Source organism: Glycine soja, chromosome 8, assembly GCF_004193775.1.
Source record: "Glycine soja cultivar W05 chromosome 8, ASM419377v2, whole genome shotgun sequence".
Taxonomy (NCBI): domain Eukaryota; kingdom Viridiplantae; phylum Streptophyta; class Magnoliopsida; order Fabales; family Fabaceae; genus Glycine; species Glycine soja.
The window spans coordinates 20189310-20208549 of record NC_041009.1 but is presented as its reverse complement, the minus strand read 5'-3'; the positions used below and the strand labels follow the sequence as shown (position 1 = coordinate 20208549).

At 34.5% G+C, this 19240-nt stretch overlaps 1 protein-coding gene across 1 annotated transcript; it reads right to left on the bottom strand.

The window, feature by feature from the left end:
* Nucleotides 1-11027: 11027 nt before the first annotated feature.
* Nucleotides 11028-16376, bottom strand: LOC114422642 (peroxisomal 2,4-dienoyl-CoA reductase-like). The gene is made up of 5 exons (XM_028389112.1): nt 16053-16376; nt 14389-14548; nt 13432-13604; nt 13135-13357; nt 11028-11524 (listed from the first exon to the last, which is right to left on the bottom strand). Exons 1-5 carry the CDS (start codon nt 16236-16238, stop codon nt 11370-11372), a joined length of 897 nt encoding a protein of 298 aa, XP_028244913.1. The 5' UTR covers nt 16239-16376; the 3' UTR covers nt 11028-11369.
* Nucleotides 16377-19240: the final 2864 nt, after the last annotated feature.

Below are 19240 nucleotides of genomic sequence, written 5' to 3'. Positions count from 1 at the left end.
TTTTCACTCTTGCATAATTTTATTAGACTTAATGTTACTTTGATCTATTATGTTTCGTAGTTGTTTCATATTGGTACATTATAGTTTTAAAAGTTTTATTTTGATATTTTAAGTTTTTGAAGTGTCTAAATTGATTCATTTCTTCCGATTTCGTTAGTAAAAGTTAGTGTTCGGTTAATGTTTGAATTTTAAAATAATTGTGGCAGCTAAAGGCCATCACTGTGTTTATTTTATAAAATTAAAAATCAACAAAAAAAATCCATCTTCTCTGTTTCATCTTCAACTGTTGATAAATAAGAAATAGGATCAAGCTTCAGTCCTCCACACAAGAATGAATTGTAGATAAGCATCATATAACACAAGAATTCATCACAATCCCAAAATAATAAATATTCATCAATCATCAGAAAAATAAGCAACAGTAAGAACCTAAATCCCAAATCAAAATCCGTCGTTGGAGGTGAGGGATAACTCCATAATTAGAGCCATTGCACCATTAATCGGAGCAACCCTTGCACTCATCCACAAGCTCTGTAGCTGGCTGAGTCATAGCATCTCTATCACACCATTGTCCTCATGGATTCACACCTAACTAGATCTAGATCTGGACTATCGGCGATGGCAAAAGCTTCGAGAATGGTTTGATTCTCGTTTCAGCTTTCTGCTGATTATCCTTTTCTTTCACTTTGTTTAGGCAGATTGCATGGAGATGAGAGAGAGAGCGAGATAGGGAGAGAGAGAGACTGGTGAGAGAAACGATGGGTGGGTGAGAGTGAGAGCAAGATGGGAGGGGAGAGATAGTGTGAGAAGGAGAGAGACTAGGGACCCACGTCGGAATATCGTCGGAGAAGGGAACGATAAACAACAAAGCTATGTGAGGACAAATTGGAGGGACTATCACAACATTTCTTCATTCTACTTCACCCGTTTTCCCGAAGAAGCAACGAAGGTTGAACTATGGCAACATTTCAAAAATGTGGGTGATGTTAGAGAGGTCTTCATTTCCAGAAAGAGGAATAGAAGTGGAAGGAGATATGGTTTTGCAAGATTTAAGGGAGTGGATGATGTGAAACAGCTAGAGAGGAGGTTGGATAATATTGTTTTGGGAGGTTTGAAATTGTACGTTAATATTCCAAAATATGAAAGAGACACACATGAAGGGAGACAACCAGAAACTAGAGCTCAAGCAGCCACCAGACAACAGGTACAAGAAGGGAGAGGGGTGTATCGGGCACAAAAGTTTCCAACGGCACCAGGATTCAAGCACGGAACTTTTGCGGATGTTGTTGCACGGAGAAATTCAAGAAGGGACCAACTGATTCAACCAATAAGCGCGACATATGTAAACTAGAAGTCCAGATCAGAAGTGCACCTCGAAATACCGTTATCAGGGAAAAAATGGCTACAGGATGCATGGGTGGGAAGGTTACAAAACCTCACCATGTATGATAGAATTGAGGAAGACATGCTATGGGATTTCGGACTAGATATAGTGCCGAAATACATTGGTGAGGACATGGTTCTGCTCCTCGGACTTATAGAAGAAAAAGCAAGACGATTGATGGAGGTGGACGAAGAGGGAAGGGATGCTCTGTTTTACTCGCTAGAAAGGTGGAATCCGACGGTGAGAGTAAGGAACAGACTTACATGGGTGCAGGCGTGGGGAATACCTTTGATGGCGTGGGACGCGCAACACATGAAGACAATAGTGGCTGGAATAGGAGATGCGGTGGATGTCGATGATGATGTAGAGGAGTTGCGGAAAATGGACCGGGCTAGGATCCTAATAAAAACACCGTGGCCGGCGCTTATTCAACATACAGTTACAGTCCATATCCAAGGGGAAGAATTCATGGTGCACATAATCGAGGAAACAGGCGCTTACTCCAACACGTGTCGGTGTCGGAGGGGTATAGAGTACAGTTCATCGGAGGATATCCTGTCGGAAGAAAGTGAACTGGGTGCGTCATGTATGATGGGAGTGTCGGAGGAGATGGCAGTGCAGATAGGGTCGTCGGAGGAGGAGATGGTGCGGGCCATCGCGATACACAAGGCTCCGATGGAGAAGATGAGGGCCAGGGGAGACTTGCTGGAGATGGCGTTGGCGGCACAAAAGGGGTCGCCGGAGACGAAGGCGGTGCGAAGTCGGGAGTTGGAGATGGTGACGGAGGAGGAAGCTGAAATTGGCTCCGATGAGGCGGAAACCGAACTCGAACGGTTATTATCCAGTGAGTGCGCCAAACACCATGACCCAGTGGATAATACCTACAATACGGAGAGGTCGACATGCATCCTGACCACAGGTGGCGTCAACCAAACAGCAGAGACAGCTAGGGGCAACGCAGGTGGGGTAGTGACAGTTTTGCCTGATTTGGGAGAAGAAATAGAAAATGGGTCAACCACGGCACCGTTGGCAGCAGACATTCACAAAAATGGTAGGGTGCATGCAGAGGAGACCGTTGAAGTGCTGGAACCATTTTTAAAACAAAGTGAAGTGGCACGTGTCAAAGAAGGAGCTGAAATATGTGGGCTGGGCTTTACTCCTCACACCCCCATTAACCCAAAAGTACAACTCCAGCAAAGTTTTTTGAAAATACAAGCAGAAAAAACACCCATTATTAATGTGTACTCAAAAAAGAGATGGCGCAAAAAGCAAACAGAGCCAAAAAGCCCAGACAGGTACCTGCTCAAACATGTGGACCAACAAGGAAGCCCACCTAACCAGGATAAGAAAAGGGGAGATAACTTATACGCAAAACAGCAACAAAAAGAGGATGTCTACAACACATCAGTGGAGCTGAAACAACACAATAATATTGACAAGGAGGCTGAGAGACTATGGCAGTTGGCACAAGAAATGGGGATTGCATACCCGAAGGAACAAACAAGTCAAGTGCAGAGATTAGTACACATGGAAGAAAGGGACATCATGGAGACGTAGAAGATGGGAGGAAGGAGAACGACCCAATGAATTTATTAACATATAATGCAAGGGGGTTAGGGAGGGGAGTAAAGTGGCCGGCTATTAGAAGGATGGTCAGAAATCAAAAGGTAGATGTGCTGTGCATACAAGAAACCAAAAAGGAGGTGATGGAGAGACATATGTGTCAAGCACTATGGGGTAACTCGGATGTTAACTGGGTAGCTCAGCCAGCAGTTAACACAACTGGTGGAATTTTATGTGTATGGAGCGAAAAGACATTCAAAATAGAGAAGAAAGAAACTGGGAATTGCTTTATAATGTTGGTAGGAAAGTGGATTCCAGAGGATCAAATAGTGCATATTATAAACATTTATTCACCTTGTGATATCCAAAGTAAGCGAGTACTATGGGAGTCTGTCAAACAATAGAAAATTCAAAACCAAGGTGGATTATGGTGTGTATTGGGGGATTTTAATAGCATCAGAAATTCTTCCGAGAGATTTGGAGCATGTCATAGGGGTTTGGTGGATGCTGGATCTAGAGAATTCAATGAATGGATCGAAGAAATGGAGGTGGAGGAAGCACCATGGGTGGGAAGCAAATTCACATGGGTAAGACCAAACGGGACAGCGAGAAGCAAGCTAGATAGGGTCCTATTATCTCCAGAATGGATGTCCAAATGGCCTGGTACAACACAATATACATTGGAGAGAAACTTCTCTGACCATTACCCGATATTGTTGCGCTCCAAAAATGTTGATTGGGGTCCTAAGCCTTTCAGAATCATGGATTGCTGGTTATCCGACATTTCGTTCAAGAAAACAGTGGAGGAGTCGTGGAAATCCAATCAGCAAAAAGGGTGGGGAGGATATGTGTTGAAAGAAAAAATAAAGGCACTTAAGAACAGACTCAAGGTGTGGAATAGAGAACAATTTGGGGATACTTTTAAGAAATATACTAAGATTCAAGAAGAGTTGAATAAGATGGAAGCGGACACAACTGATAGACAATTATCCCAGCAGGAGACGATGATCAGGAAGCAGCTTCAGGAGGATTTATGGATGGCGGCTCAATCACATGAGTCATTACTAAGGTAGAAGGCGAGATCCAAATGGATTAAAGAAGGTGATTGTAATTCTAGATACTTTCACCTGATGATCAATGCTACTAGAAGAAATAACTGCCTGAAAGGGTTGATGGTTGATGGGGCATGGACGGATGACCCGACGACAGTCAAAGAGGCAATTAGGGTGTTCTTTGAGCAACACTTCAAAGAAAGTGAGAAGGACAGACCAACATTAGATGGGGTTGCTTTCAAGACCATTGACAATCAGCAAAATCATACTCTAGTGAGTTGTTTTCAAGAAGAGGAGATAAGAAGGGCGGTGTGGGACTGTGGGAGTGAGAAGAGTCCGGGGCCAGATGGTCTAACTTTCAAATTCATAAGGCAATTTTGGAATATAATCAAGCCTAATGTCATGCGCTTCTTGGATGAATTCTATGTTAATGGAATCTTCCCAAAGGGCTCGAATGCATCCTTCCTAGCACTCATTCCCAAAGTAGCGGATCCACAATTGCTGAATGAATACAGACCTATCTCATTGATAGGTTGCACATACAAGATAGTGGCGAAGATACTGGCGAACAGGTTGAAGAAGGTCATGCCTTTCATCATACATGAAAGGCAATCAGCATTCATAGAAGGTAAATACATGCTACATAGTGTGATGATTGCAAATGAGGTCGTTGACGAAGCCAAAAGGTGTCATAAATCATGCTTTGTGTTCAAAGTGGATTACGAGAAGGCATATGACTCTGTCTCCTGGAAATTCCTATTTTACATGTTAAAAAGAATGGGATTCTGTGACAAATGGATTCAGTGGGTGAAGGGGTGTATAACATCAGCATCAGTTTTAGTCCTGGTGAATGGAAGCCTGTCAGCACAGTTCTTACCTCAAAAAGGGCTCAGACAAGGTGATCCATTATCACCTCTCCTTTTTAATATTGTGGCAGAGGCACTTAGTGGCATCATGTCACAAGCGTTAGAGAAGGGGTTGTATAAGGGGTTTTTATGTGGTAAAGATAAGGTGGAAATTAGCTTGCTACAATATGCCGATGGCACAATCTTCTTCGGAGAGGCATCAATGGAAAATATCAGGGCTATCAAAGCAATGATGAGGATTTTTGAACTTGTATCGAGCCTCAAAATCAACTTCGCTAAAAGCGGGTTGGGAGCTTTTGGGGTGTCTGATGAGTGGAGAAATGTTGCAGCTGGTTACCTCAATTGTAGGCTGTTGTCGTTCCCTTTCACGTACCTTGGTGTTCCTATTGGAACAAATCCGAGATATTGCCACATGTGGGACCCTATAATAACTAAGTGTGAGCTAAAGTTAGCAAAATGGAAGCAAAGACACTTGTCATTTGGGGGGAGAGTGACTCTCATAAAGTCAATGCTAACGTCCATTCCGATTTATTTTTTCTCTTTTTTCAGGGTCCCTAAGAAGGTGCAAGACAAGCTAGTGAGGATTCAGAGAAGATTTTTATGGGGTGGTCACCAAGATCAAGTCAAAATAGCTTGGGTTAATTGGGATACTGTATGCTTGCCCAAGGAAGTTGGGGGGCTCGGAATAAAAGACATTAACTATTTTAACCTCTTGCTGCTGGGTAAGTGGAAATGGAGTTTATTTCATAGCCAGGGGGAGCTGTGGACTAGAGTATTGGAGTCAAAATATGAAGGTTGAAGGGATTTAGATGAGGTAACTAGAGGGAAGGGTGAATCTGTTTGGTGGAGGGATCTAAAGCTTTTGTTCAATCATCCGTAGACTAGGGAGATAATGAATTCTGTGATTTCATGGAAGGTGGGCTGCGGGGACAAGTTTAAATTTTGGGAGGATAGGTGGTTGGGGGGAGAGAACACGCTTCTCACGAAATACCCTAGGTTGTATAGTATTTCTAATCAACAACATCAATGTATACAACACATGGGGGCCTTCAAAGAAGCTGGGTGGGAATGAGATTTTAGGTGGAGAAGACCATTGTTTGATAATGAAATAGAGATGGCGGTTTCATTTTTGTCAGATGTTACACAGAGTACAATACAGGCTCACAAAGGAGATCAATGGGAGTGGAAGGCAGACCCGAGTGGGCAATATACGGTGAAATCTGCTTGTTTAGTGCTGTGGGAGGAATTATCGGAACAGCAGCAGGATGGAGCATTTGAGGAGCTGTGGAAACTCAAGCTGCCATCAAAATTTGTTATATTTGCATGGCGGTTAATTAGGGACCGATTACCAACCAGGGTAAACTTGAACAGGAGACAGATTCAGGTTGGAGAGCTAGCATGCCCTTTTTGCGGAGGTGAGGAGGAAAGTGCAGGCCACCTTTTCTTTCAGTGTGGTAAGATAATTTCAGTATGGTGGGAGTCATTGTCTTAGGTGGGTTTGTCGGGTGTCTTTCCAAACCACCCAAGGCAACACTTTATCCAACACATACATGGAATGGTAGGGGGAGTAAGGTCTAGCAGATGGAAGTGGTGGTGGTTGGCATTGACATGGAGCATTTGGTAGCAAAGAAACAATATTATATTCTCAAATGGGTCATTTGATGCTAATAGAATCTTAGACAATGCAGTCTTCTTATTATGGACGTGGCTCACAAATTTGGAGAAGGATTTCAACATGCATTTTAACTACTGGTCCTCAAACATCAGAGTAGCATTTCTCAATAGAGGAGGATAGACTATTAGAGCAAATTATGTAAATTGATATTATACCAGATTTTGGTCCCAACTATGTATTGGGACTAATCTGGAATGTAGTTTGTAATTCTAGTACCACTGGTACTCAATTAATAGAATATTATTTTTGCAGGAAAAAAAACTGGGGTTCATATCTAGATCTAAAGTCTTAAAAGTTTTTATAATTGACACTAGATGGAGTTTTATTGTGTTGGGGTGTGATGAATTAATTATCCACAAGTCATTCCATTTCATTATCAAATCAAAGGAAAAAATAAAGTCTCTTGCCATTTGGAACTTTCCTTTTTCTTCTTCTCAATGTTTGCTAAAATTATTGATGTCAAAGGTTTGCTCCGTGATGTAACAGATTGGTTGTTCTCAACTTGTACGTTGATGCCCATTTTGTTCATGAAAACAAAAGGTTGGGGTGACGAGCCTTGGAGAAAATGGCATCGGATCGGAAGCAGGCTGTAACTCGGAGGAAATTTATAATTGCTCTGACTCGATTCTCTTGGGTTGCATCAAATCACTCACACGTTCTAAATCTGTCGTTGCATCGTCAAATGGTTTACGACAAAATGGTCACATTTCAGTAACAAAATCAAACATTTGTTAACCTTATTACTATATGGCGTTGAGGTCATCCAAAAGAAGAAGGTTGACACACTCTGTGTCAGTGAGAGGATTCAAGAACAATGGGGACCCTAAAAATTTTAAAACAAAAATGTACCAACCGAATGCTATGGATCAAAATGAAACAATTGTCTAACACAATGGAACAAAGGTGACATTAAATCATTTATTAGAATGACTTAAATATGTTTAGTGTTCCTTGATAGGGATGTTCAAAATTGAACCAAATTGAACGTAAAATCCAAAACTGATCCAAAAAATCGTAAACCATAGAAAAAACGATGGGAATCAAATTGGTTTGGCTTTTGTTTTTCCCAAACCATACAGTTCGGTTTTCGGTTTGACACATGGAAACAAAACTAAATCAAACTAAACCACACTCATTATTTTAATATAGGGCTTATACTCATATTAGTTTTAAGCTTATGTGAAATGACAACGGTTACACTTAATCTAAATTTAAGACTAAAACACTTAACACTCACTCTCTCCTCTCTCGTGGAATGACAATGTTGCGGTTGGAGATCTACTTTTCTAGTTTTTATGGTTTTAGACTATTGTTGTAATTATTGTTTTGTTGTTGAATGTTTTTTTTTCTAAGTTTCATGGTTGGAAGCAAGTACTATGAATGTTGTTTTATTGTGTTTTTTTAAGTTTAGTCATTGGAACTTGGAAGCAAGTATTGCGCATTGTTCTTACTTTTAAGTGTAATGATTTATTATTTAAGTTGGATGATTAGTTTTAAGTTGAATGATTATTATTCAAGTTGAAACTTTAAGTTGACCATTTATACCATTGATTGTTGAACTGATTATTATTCAAGTTTTGTTCAATTATATCAAACTTTTAAAGCATTTTTTTAACACTAACTTGTAGAATTTTCAAACCACAAAAACCGAATAGAACCAAATTGCAAAAGATTGGTTTGGTTTGGTTCGAATTTCATAAATAATGTAAACAAAATCAAGTTGTACTGCACTTAATTTTCTTATTTGATTCGGACTAATTTTAAGCTAAAATCGCACCAAATCACACCGTGAGCACCCCTATTCCCTTATATATACTTGAAATTCGTTTTTTATCACTGATAAATTTTTTCTTCGGTTTTTGCTCCATGATATTTGAAAAGTTTTGTTTTTTATCCCTTCCGTTATGATTCTCCACTAACTGGTGATGTGGTCATTAGTTTGTTAAAAATATGAGTTGTGACAGTTTTAAAACTGCCAATTTTCATTTTATAAATAATTGTATTTTTTTTGCAGTTAAAACCACCAAAATTAATTAAAGGAGAAAAACGATCTAATATCCATTTTGTTTTCTCCTTCATCATGTCATTTCAATTCAAATCAAACATAAAACCAAGAACATATGAACACATACAATCGAAACTCTGGAACTACATGAACACAATGCACAATCGAAACATAAAAGGGACATAGAAACATAGAGATGGACAAAAAAGAGAATGAACACACACTACATATACTTGTGCTCGAATGCGAGATCTAAAACACATATTTATAGTGAAAATATCTCAAATTTCGTATTTGAAAACACTTAGATCTGGAAATGCTTAGATTTGAACACATATCTCCAACACAAATCTATTGTTGCTCTCGTCATGAGTTATGGTGAGGCGTACTCATGGGTTATTTTGTCATGCGTGGCAGTGTGCGGTTGGGTTTTGGCGTAGTGGGTGGCGGTGCACAACGTTTTGATGGTGGAGGTTGGGTTGTTGCCAATTGCACAGGTGGTTATGAAGGACAAGTGGTTTGGTGGGTGCTAAGATGGTGCAGGCGGCGTCGGGATTGGGTGCAAGCAATGCACGATAATGTTGGTAAGGATTGTGTTGGTGTTTCTGAAGGCAGTGCACATGTCAGAGGATGGTGGCGGGTTAGTGTGCGACGCCTAGATGTCACATGGTACCCCATATTCATTCCCTCTAAATAATTTAATTAATGTAAATTTTATATACTATTTCCAATAAAATTGTAATTTAATTAAATCAATTAATAAGAATTGTATAAAATATAAATTGAAATATTCAAATTCATTCTATTTTTTCAAATTTTATACAGTAGATATAGGAACAATATAAATTGAAATGATGTATTTTTTTTTGCTGATCAAAGTAAAAATATGAAAAATATCCAATTATATGTATATTTTAAAATATAGTAATTTTCACTAAAAATAAATTTTACACGAACACAACTAATCAAGAGTTTCAGATATTTTTATAATTTGCAAAGTAAAATTTAAATTAATTCACCTAGGTATATTTTATTATTACGAAACATACACCTGTACAGTTTTAATTGATTATCCAATAAAATAATTTAAATCAACATTAGTTTATTCTAGATATTTAGTAAATATTATATAGTTATTTATAATTTAAATTTTTAAAATTCATCACAATTTATTTTGATATTTTAAACAAATATAAAAGGACAATTAATTGATTGTCCAATATATTTTAATTTGAATTAAGGTAATTACGACCAGTAAAGTGATCCTTTATTATACTGACATATTTATTGAAATTTAAACTAAATAATTAATAACATATATATATTATAAATTCAAATAATATAAAAAATTACTTCTATAAATTATAAGATGTGAATTTAATACATATGCAAAACAAGGAACACTAAGCTAGTTTGTTGTATTTAATTGTCACTAACATCATTTCTATAACTTAAATGAGTTTTCAATCTTGATTTTATTCCCATCTTCCTTCACACTCAAAGCATGGTTAACTTATTACTAAATGCCATATAGTATACATGTAGAACACGATAGGCAAAAAAATAATTGAAGACTCTTTAAGAGCTATGATTTTGTGTTGTATAGGGCCTTCCTTTTGTTACAAGGTTGTTTTCAATCATCTTTGTAGCTCTTCATTGGCTTATAAATGTTGAACTCAATGTTATAAAACCTGGTTCAGTCCAACCAGTCGGATCAGTTCAATTGGAACTTAGTGGCCTAACCGGACCGATTTTACTATTAGATCGATCACATAATTGACCCGAAATGATTTGGCCAAAATCGACTAGTTAGGTCACCGGGTCCCGATTGGACCGGTTGGACCCGACCGATTTTACAAAAAAAAAAAAAAGATCACCTCTACATTGATGTCTCATTATTATCAATTGTTATTTTAGATTTTAGAATATGAATGAACTTTTTTTAATCAAATAATATTAGTTATATACTTATAAATAATAAATACATACATAATTTTAAATTTTTAATATATGTCAGCTTAATTACTATCCCGCTGACTAAACCACTGACCCACTATCTCAATCGGATCAATGACCAAACTAAGTTTCATAACACTGGTTGAACTTATCACGAACCAGGTGAAAATAAGCATGACGATAAATAACATGTAGCTGAAGAAATTATTGAGAAGGTTTAGTCATAAGTTCTTATGGGACAAAAAAGGGTGATGCTATGTGCACCCAGCATTTTAAGTGAATGCGCAAAAATGAGTCATACGGATCAACATGATCCGTATGAGTAATACGGATCAAGTTGATCCGTATGTTTAAATTATACTTACAGATCAAGTTCATTCGTACAAACCATATAGATCAACCATAGGGTAATTTTGGAATTAACAAAAAATGTTGGGTCAACACAAGCAATAAAGCTGATGCACCTAGCATCACCCGATAAAAAAAATAAGCACAACATTTCAACAATATATAAACCCCACAAGCATGACCCAATAAGAAATCATAGCCCTTATTTCAGCATTCATACATAATATTTATAGTGTTAAGGGTAATGCACCACCTCTCATTGAGATGGATTTGCTTATTATCCAAGTGATATATCATGGGGACTGCGACAACTTTATTTTATTTTATATTATTTTTTTTGGGTGTGGGGGATGTCTTGGATGTAGGCATATCTTTTTAATCATCATATTTGATAGTTTGAGAAAGTTCAACTATTTAATAATTTAAAAGTAACAGATGATATCTTCCAAATCCATAGTATTCTACAAATTATAATTTGTTTCCCGGCTGTGTAGAGGGGCTAACACTTGAATCTGCTGGTTCACAGCTTGCTTTTTGGAACACTGACAGATGCATTTCTGGATCTGTTTTCTACTGATCGAGATACCTGCTTCACAGCCTCTTTTGCTAAATGGCGAGGCCGACTCAGCCAAAGTCCTCCGTCAACAATCATAATGTCGCCATTAATGAATTTTCCTTCACAAATTTGCAGAAATGTTTTAAGTTTCCATAGGTAAAAGATAGGAAGGAAAAGAAAAAAAAAATGATGACTAAGGTATCTAGAGTAACATTGCGGCCATTCCAATAATTTAATAGTGTCAACAATTTTATCTTTTTTAAGCATAATGAGATAGTTACTCTTTAGGGGTAAAAAATGAAAGAGTGAAAGTAAATGGATACTTTGATATGTTTTTAAAATAGACTATGAAACTGCTAACTGTATGATGACTTAGAAGTATGGGTAGAAAAATTTGTAAACAACCTTACAAAGGAATTAAGTTTTATAAACAGATGGAAAGGAAATTTCATTACATGGCTCATGTCTGTGAATTTGGGTTAGCCATAATGGAAGTTCGAAAAACAAATTACTCATGCTGAATCAAATATCTTACCAGGATAAAGCACAATCAATATTTCAAGGTGTTTCTATACCAAAACATTTTTGTTTTCTAACATGAAGTGTGATGATTTTTTCCAACTTAATTATAGCATATGCCATAAAAATCTGATGTAATAGAAAAGTAATGCATGTTTATAGTCCTACTAGACAAATATCAAGCCAAAGGATAACAACAATAGAACCAAGATATTAAAGGCCACATAAACATGCAATAAGGGTTGGGACAATCAAACAAAGTGTGCATGGATATATCTTCTAGCAAAAGAACTATCCCTTTTCAGCACAGGTAGAAAATAAAAAATAGATTAGTCACTCCTAGAGATCACAAAAGAAGAACATTATATTTTGGAAAAACATAAATTACATACAAAGTACAGGGAATATATTGGCTGGAAAAACATTCCCTTGTTTAAATCAAATCTAGTATAGGAATAGTCTGCTAGCAGCCAAAACTATGATATAAAAGAAATTGCAATAGGAGTAGCACAGAGATAGACATTCCTTATCAAGAATCATATAGCTGTATACAAATCATAAAAAAAGGAGATTAAAAATAGCTACAGGAATAGATATTAGAAAAATAATTACACAATTGGATATTGTTTAAGACAACACTCTTTATACTTGTGGTTTTGGTATATTGGACTAGGAGTATGAAGAATATGAAATATTGCACAGAGGAATCCAATTACATGCCAAATACTTGAACTGCCACTAAAATGAAAACCAAGCATGAAATCTAATACTTGATAAACTCTCCAACACCATTTTTTTAATCATGCAAGAAATCCAATTACATCCCCTTATGTTGAAAGAAGGAAGTTAGGAAAATGTGTTCCAAGATTTCTGAATGGTTTCCTACAAAATATCTAGTATAGCACACCACATATTAAACATGGTACTAAATGCCCTTCTATTGCGCAATTTGGTGAAGCATCCCTAACATAGAACTAGTTGATTGGGATCTGGGAGAGAAAGTTGTTAAACCTAAAATAATAATCCAAACTAGAAACAATTTTATTAAGAATTTCATTTTTGCAACTTTCTGATAATTTTTTTGGGTTTTGGGAGCTGTTCAAAATAAATGAAATGGAAGTTCAAGACATTCATCGGACATGAACATTCAATCATTAACACAGAAACAATAATTTTAGAGATATATGGGTGAATAGATAAAGTGGCCAACCTGCATCTGATACTAGAAAAAGTGCAGCCATGGCAATATCCCACTTCTCCCCAAGTTTATACAGCGGCATGTAATCTCTGGCTTTGCTACTTATTTCATCAGGAGCCAGTTTACTCATGCCAGGGGTGTCACTTATTGGACCTGGTGCAATCCCATTGACTCTAATATCATAGTCTGTTCCCCATTCTAGTGCCAAGTTTCTCGTAGTGGCATCAACTGCAGCCTGTTGAACACAATAGAAATTAAAAGATGAATGCCAACAAGATAATTTTAACATCTAAGTCAAGTGCTATAAACCTTTGCTGCAGACACGTGAATTTGATACCAAGAAGCTGTGTAATGCAAGGTAGCACTAATGTTTATTATTGATCCCCCACTAGAAGAGTTGCTCCTTCCTTCTCCCCCCTTTTTGAGATATTTTAGTGCTTCATGGCACATTGTGAATGTGCCAACAGAATCAATGTCCAGAACTGCAAAGAATAATTACAGCTTATCACCACTTCCTTTCTCTTACTGAATTACTATAATCAGAATGAGGTTGCATCATGTTCTAAACCTGAGAAAACATGAAACTTAGAGTGTCTTGGAGTAACCACTCATCTGAAACATAACAAATCTATCCTATCCACATATTTAGATGGTGCTTCTTTAAGCAAAGAGGTTTTTGATACGAGACCTATGTCCGTCTAACAACAGTAAACATAATGCATAAAACTTTAGGCACGTTTGGGTAAACAACTCAATTTAGTGCTTATCATATAAGCCCTTATATATAGGTTGTTTCCATAACCAAAAAGGAAATCAGGTTAAACTATTTCATACAAGTTTTAAGTTGTTTTCACAAGTTATTCTAGAGAACATATTGAAATAAGCTAAAACAACTTATGAACATATCATAAGCTATTTTCATAAGTTTTTACAAACACTTGCACTAGTTCTTATGTCATAACATAAGTCTATCAATAAGCTCTTCCAAAACAAAGATACCGTTTCTTAAGTGCTTTTAGTGCCATTCTCTAGTAAGAATTAAAATTTCACTATTCCCCATAATAAAAGTTTGTATTAAAAGTTAGCATAAGTGACCAAGATTAAACTCCTATTCTCATTAGAGAGCAACACCAAAAACACTTAACCACATTAACATAAAGTGTGATGCATAGGAAATCATACACTCTGTAATAAGTTTTTTTATTTTTAATTCCTTAACAATCTCAATTAGCTTTTGCCTAAAAAAAGAGGTGATAGAAGCAGAACCTGTCCGAAAGCCATTTGGGGACAAATCCTCTGCAGAAACGAGAAAGTTCCCAGCTGCAGCATTCACAAGTATATCAATCCTTCCAAAATGCTTGAAAGTCGATTCCACCACCCTCACCGCATCCTCTTGCTTCCGCACATCCCCCTCAAACCCAACCGCCTAAACCACAAAAAATTTCACATCAGTAACTCTCTTTCACTCTACCACAAACAAAAACAAAATAAAAATAAACTCAGACCCATTACATTAATAGCCAAATCAAAAACTACCGTCCACTTTTTTCTTTAAAAGACCAAAAAGTCCATTGATTTAACTTTTCCCCATCCCAGAAAAAAGGAAATGGGTCTTGAACCAGTTTTATAGTTGGTTTTGGTTTCTCTAATCAAAATCATAGTTTCTTCACTTTCATAATATGCACAACTAAGATTTCACTAAAGGAGATATAACTAAACTATGGAGGTGAAACTCTATTTGTACAACGAGTGCACAACAATGCAACACCAGAATAAGTACCTATAAAACACTATATCTAAGTTTTGTTGAAGGATCTTCTCAGTTAAATCTTTAGACGACTATTGTTGGAGATCCATGTTACATTCATTAGTGATATGATCAAATTAGATTATATAAATGAGAGATTACTTTACAAATAGTTTTGGAAGGTTGACTTAGGTTCAAAGCCACGACTTCGAAATTTGGTGTTTATATCTTGAGCTTAGCTATTTGTTATGAAAACTATTGTACAAAAAGTAAAATAAACGGATTGATTTTTTTAAAAGTAAATCCCGATTAAAATGATTTAATTACTCATTTGGTTCTATAGTTTATCGGTTGTGCCTTTAGTCCTTATAGTTTTAAAGTGATTTTTACATTTTAATTCTATTTTGGTCCATATAGTTTGAAGGTAGTTTTTTTAGTCATTATAATTTACATTTTAATTTTCTTTTAGTCCATATAGTTTGAAAGTGATCTTTTTTAACCCGAATATTTTATATTTTAATTCTCTTTTAGTCTTTGTCATCAAAATATGAGTAATATTATCAATTATAAAAATATTAGCAAGTAATTTATAACTAATTTATCGCAAGATAATTTGTAATAAATAAAATAGTTGATAATTTATAATTAATTTGTAGTTAATTTTTTTTAGTAAGAACTAAAAGATAATTAAAATACAAATAGGACTAAAAGATCACTTTTATATTATAGCGACAGAATTAAAATAGGACTAAAAATATCACTTTAAACTGTAAGGACTAAAAGTAATTTAAAATCTAAAGTATACAGATTAAAAAACCACTTTCAAACTAAGATTAAAAGGTTGGAATTGTGAAACTATAGAGAAACTATAGATACTAAGAGTAATTTAACCCAAAAAAATTGAAAACAACAAAGACAAAATTTGATACAAATAACGGGTGGTGTGATTTTGACGAAAGACACATTCCTAACATATTGCATTTTTCTTATATCTTTCTTCTTATTGTTCACGAATTTTTAACAAAACCCTACTTATTTTATTTCTAAGAAGAGAGAGACGCACATAAAATTTTCATTGAAAATTCAACACGACGGAATCATTTCCTATGAAGAAAAAGAAAACACTAAATTAATTGAAAGAAAAAACAGCGTTGAAAGAGTAAAAGAAGCAGTGAGTAGTTACGGGAATGGCGAGGGATTGGAGAACGGAGACAGCGGACTGAAGAACTTGCTTGCGGCGGCCCATGAGCGCGACCGAGGCTCCATGTTTGCCGAATTGGGTGGAAATTTCGAATCCGATTCCGGAGGCTCCACCGGTGATTAGAGCAACCTTTCCCTTCAGAATCTCTGGTCTGAACGGTGATTCCATCGTAACAACAATGTAAGAATGATTTGATTGATTGATTTATTGCTTCTCTTCTCTAAAAAAAAAACAACTTGCTTTGTTGGAATCGTTGTTTGTGTACTCCTTCACTCGATTGAATATTAATATGTCTTGAATATTCATGGAATCTTTCGATTTTGGTACTGTGGTGAATCGGGAATTTATTTATGAAATTAAGTGGCTGTAATTAATTAGAATTTTAATGGATTTAAAAAAAACGTTTTTCTTAACTTGTGTAACTTTTTTCCGGTTAAATTTCGTTAAAATTCACTTTTAACTAATTTTAATTAACTAATTAATTATACAATTTTTCGAAAGCTTAGTGATCTGTTTCCTATTTATTTTATAAGACTCACTTTAAAATGTAATCTCTCTTTTTATTAAACTAAAAATAATTAAGCTTAGTTTTGATGTTTATAGTTTTTTTTTGTTTTTATAATTTTTTTCTTATTTTAATTCTTATAAAATATGTTTATTTTATTTTTAGTTCTTAAAATATTTTTAATGACTTTTTTTATTGTTCAAAATATTTTTTATTATTCAAAATGTTTTAAATTATAAGGATAAAAAAGCATTTAAGTCAAATAATTACTAATAATTTTTAAGTAAACTTACAAATAAATAAGAAAATAATTTTTTTAAAAGGATCATGGTTAATATTTGTTTCTTAAAATGCAAAAAAAAATTAGATAAATTTTTTATACAATACTGTAATTATTAATCAAATTGTTATAAATTGTATAATAATAATAAAAAGATAACAGCGGTGTACCATAAAAATTGTATAACAAAAAAAGAAAGAAAGAAAGCATAACAATCATAGTATATTAACTACCATCACCCTTATAAACAATAGTATGTAGTAGTATATGATCGATCAGAAGAAAAAAAAAATACTTTCTTAGTAAAAAGAAAAGTCATTTTATGTAACAAATATTAATTGAGCCCCTTATGCAACGGTAGTTACACAGCACAAAACAAAATACAGTATTATATATAAATTTTTATCTAAAATTTGCTTTTTGCATTTTATGTAACAAATATTAATCATGATTTATGGTAAAAAAAAGTAATTATTTTTGTTAGTAATCATTATTAGTTTAACGAGAAGAGAAATATTACATTGAAATGAGTCCATAAAATAAATAGGAGAGAGACTTTTCAAAGAATTATATAATTAATTAACTAATTAAAGTTGATTGAAAGTTGATTATTAATGAAGCTTAACCTATCCAACTTAGAAAGGTTAAAAAAATCATTAAAAAATAATTGTGATATTCAATTAAGATTTTTAAATAATATTTCATTTGTTCTTATGTATAAGACTTGTTAAGTCAAAAGACATTTACTTCTTAAAGACGAATCAAGACTCCTAATTATTTTGATTGGATGTAAATAAATACAAATGATAAAAGTTGTGTCTGATATACTATCAGATCATGATCTGTATTTGTGAATCTATGATGCACCCATAAAACGATCTGATGCAACATTTAAGAAATGCATTTTAGACCTTCATTAATATTTTATGTTTGAAATTCTTTCTTGCAGAAAACATTCTCCTAGGATATGTCAAAGTCCTATGAAGAATAAATGAAGTTCGACGTTGATCCTCATAAAAAAACTGCAATATTTTTGTGGACCTGTTATGACGAAAGAAGTGACTTCTCTACTAAAGTATAAAACATGATAACCTATCACCATGAACTTTGCATATAAAAAGAATGTGCATTTAATGCAAGCATTAAATGATCTAATGGACTCAAGACTTCAGACAAAGAACATAGTAAAAGATCCAATCATTAGGAGACAATAGATACTTGGAGATAAGATTATATATAGAAGAAGTTTTGAAGAAACAAGAGACAAATTATTCTTTCATTATTTCTTCTAAAGTTTTATGTTAATTCTTATAAAGATAGAAAGTTCTCAAAATACCTTATATACCTTGAGAGAAAAAACTAAAAGTGATGAGTGATATATATGTCTGTTTGGACGATCATACTTTAGTCAATGAACAAACATCCAACAAATCCTGTTGATTTGTTTAGAGCTAGCAGTGGCTTGGCATTACAGAGAATACTAGGGTTTAAGTCATGCTTGGGGTAGAGCGAGATAGCAAGTGTAAGAGTCAGAAGTGGTAGTGAACAATACTTATAAGTTTGATAAGTTAGTGAAAACTTGGTAGTTGCCAAGATCTGGACATAGTCTCAAGATTGAGACGAACCAATCTAAATTCTTTGTGTACTTTCTTATTATTTAACTGACAAAGGATTTGAATATATGTTTAGATCTTATATCTCTTTTTTGTTTTTCAAAGAAAACTGTTTTCTTCATCATATGATAAAGTTTAAATCAAGACCTATATAAGTGTTTTTAAGTTTATTTGCATCACATGATAAAACATGATTTTAGTCTTTAAAAAGTTATTAAATTTCTAAAAACATAATTCAATCCCCTTCTTGTGTTATTTGCTTTTACAAGACTCAAGTTTGAAATGATTTTTTTTACCTTGGTCTATGTTGTTTCTTGTATTAATTATTTTTATACTAGAAACACTCTTCATTAAAAGAAGAGATAATGTATTGACAAACAGTTACAAGAGAGAAAAGTATTGATAATTTTGAAAAAAATTATAAATATTTGTTATTAACTAAATTAATAACTTTTTATTAATATTGATAAATTTGTTAATTGAGTCTTAAATATAGAAACAAAATAATTAGAAATAAGTCTTTTGATAATCAATTAAGACTATCAAAATTCTTATAAAGAATATAATAAAATTTATTGATATCCAATTATGATTTTTTACCGTTTTTCATCATTCAAAAGTCTACATATTCTAATGGGTTATTTTTTAAATAAATTTCATCATGTGAAATTTTTTAGTAAAAAATATACCACACTCATTGAGCAATCTTTTGTATCTAACACAAAATATTTCTTTTTTTTTTTTTTTAGCTATGAAACTTTTCTTTCTCCCG

Coding starts and splice junctions, on each gene's coding strand:
- LOC114422642 (XM_028389112.1), bottom strand. CDS start 16,238: ATGGAATCACCGTTCAGACCAGAGATTCTGAAGGGAAAGGTTGCTCTA. Junction 14,549..16,052: donor TCCAATCCCTCGCCATTCCC/GTAACTACTCAC, acceptor TTTGTGGTTTAG/GCGGTTGGGTTTGAGGGGGA. Junction 13,358..13,431: donor TTCACGTGTCTGCAGCAAAG/GTTTATAGCACT, acceptor TGTGTTCAACAG/GCTGCAGTTGATGCCACTAC.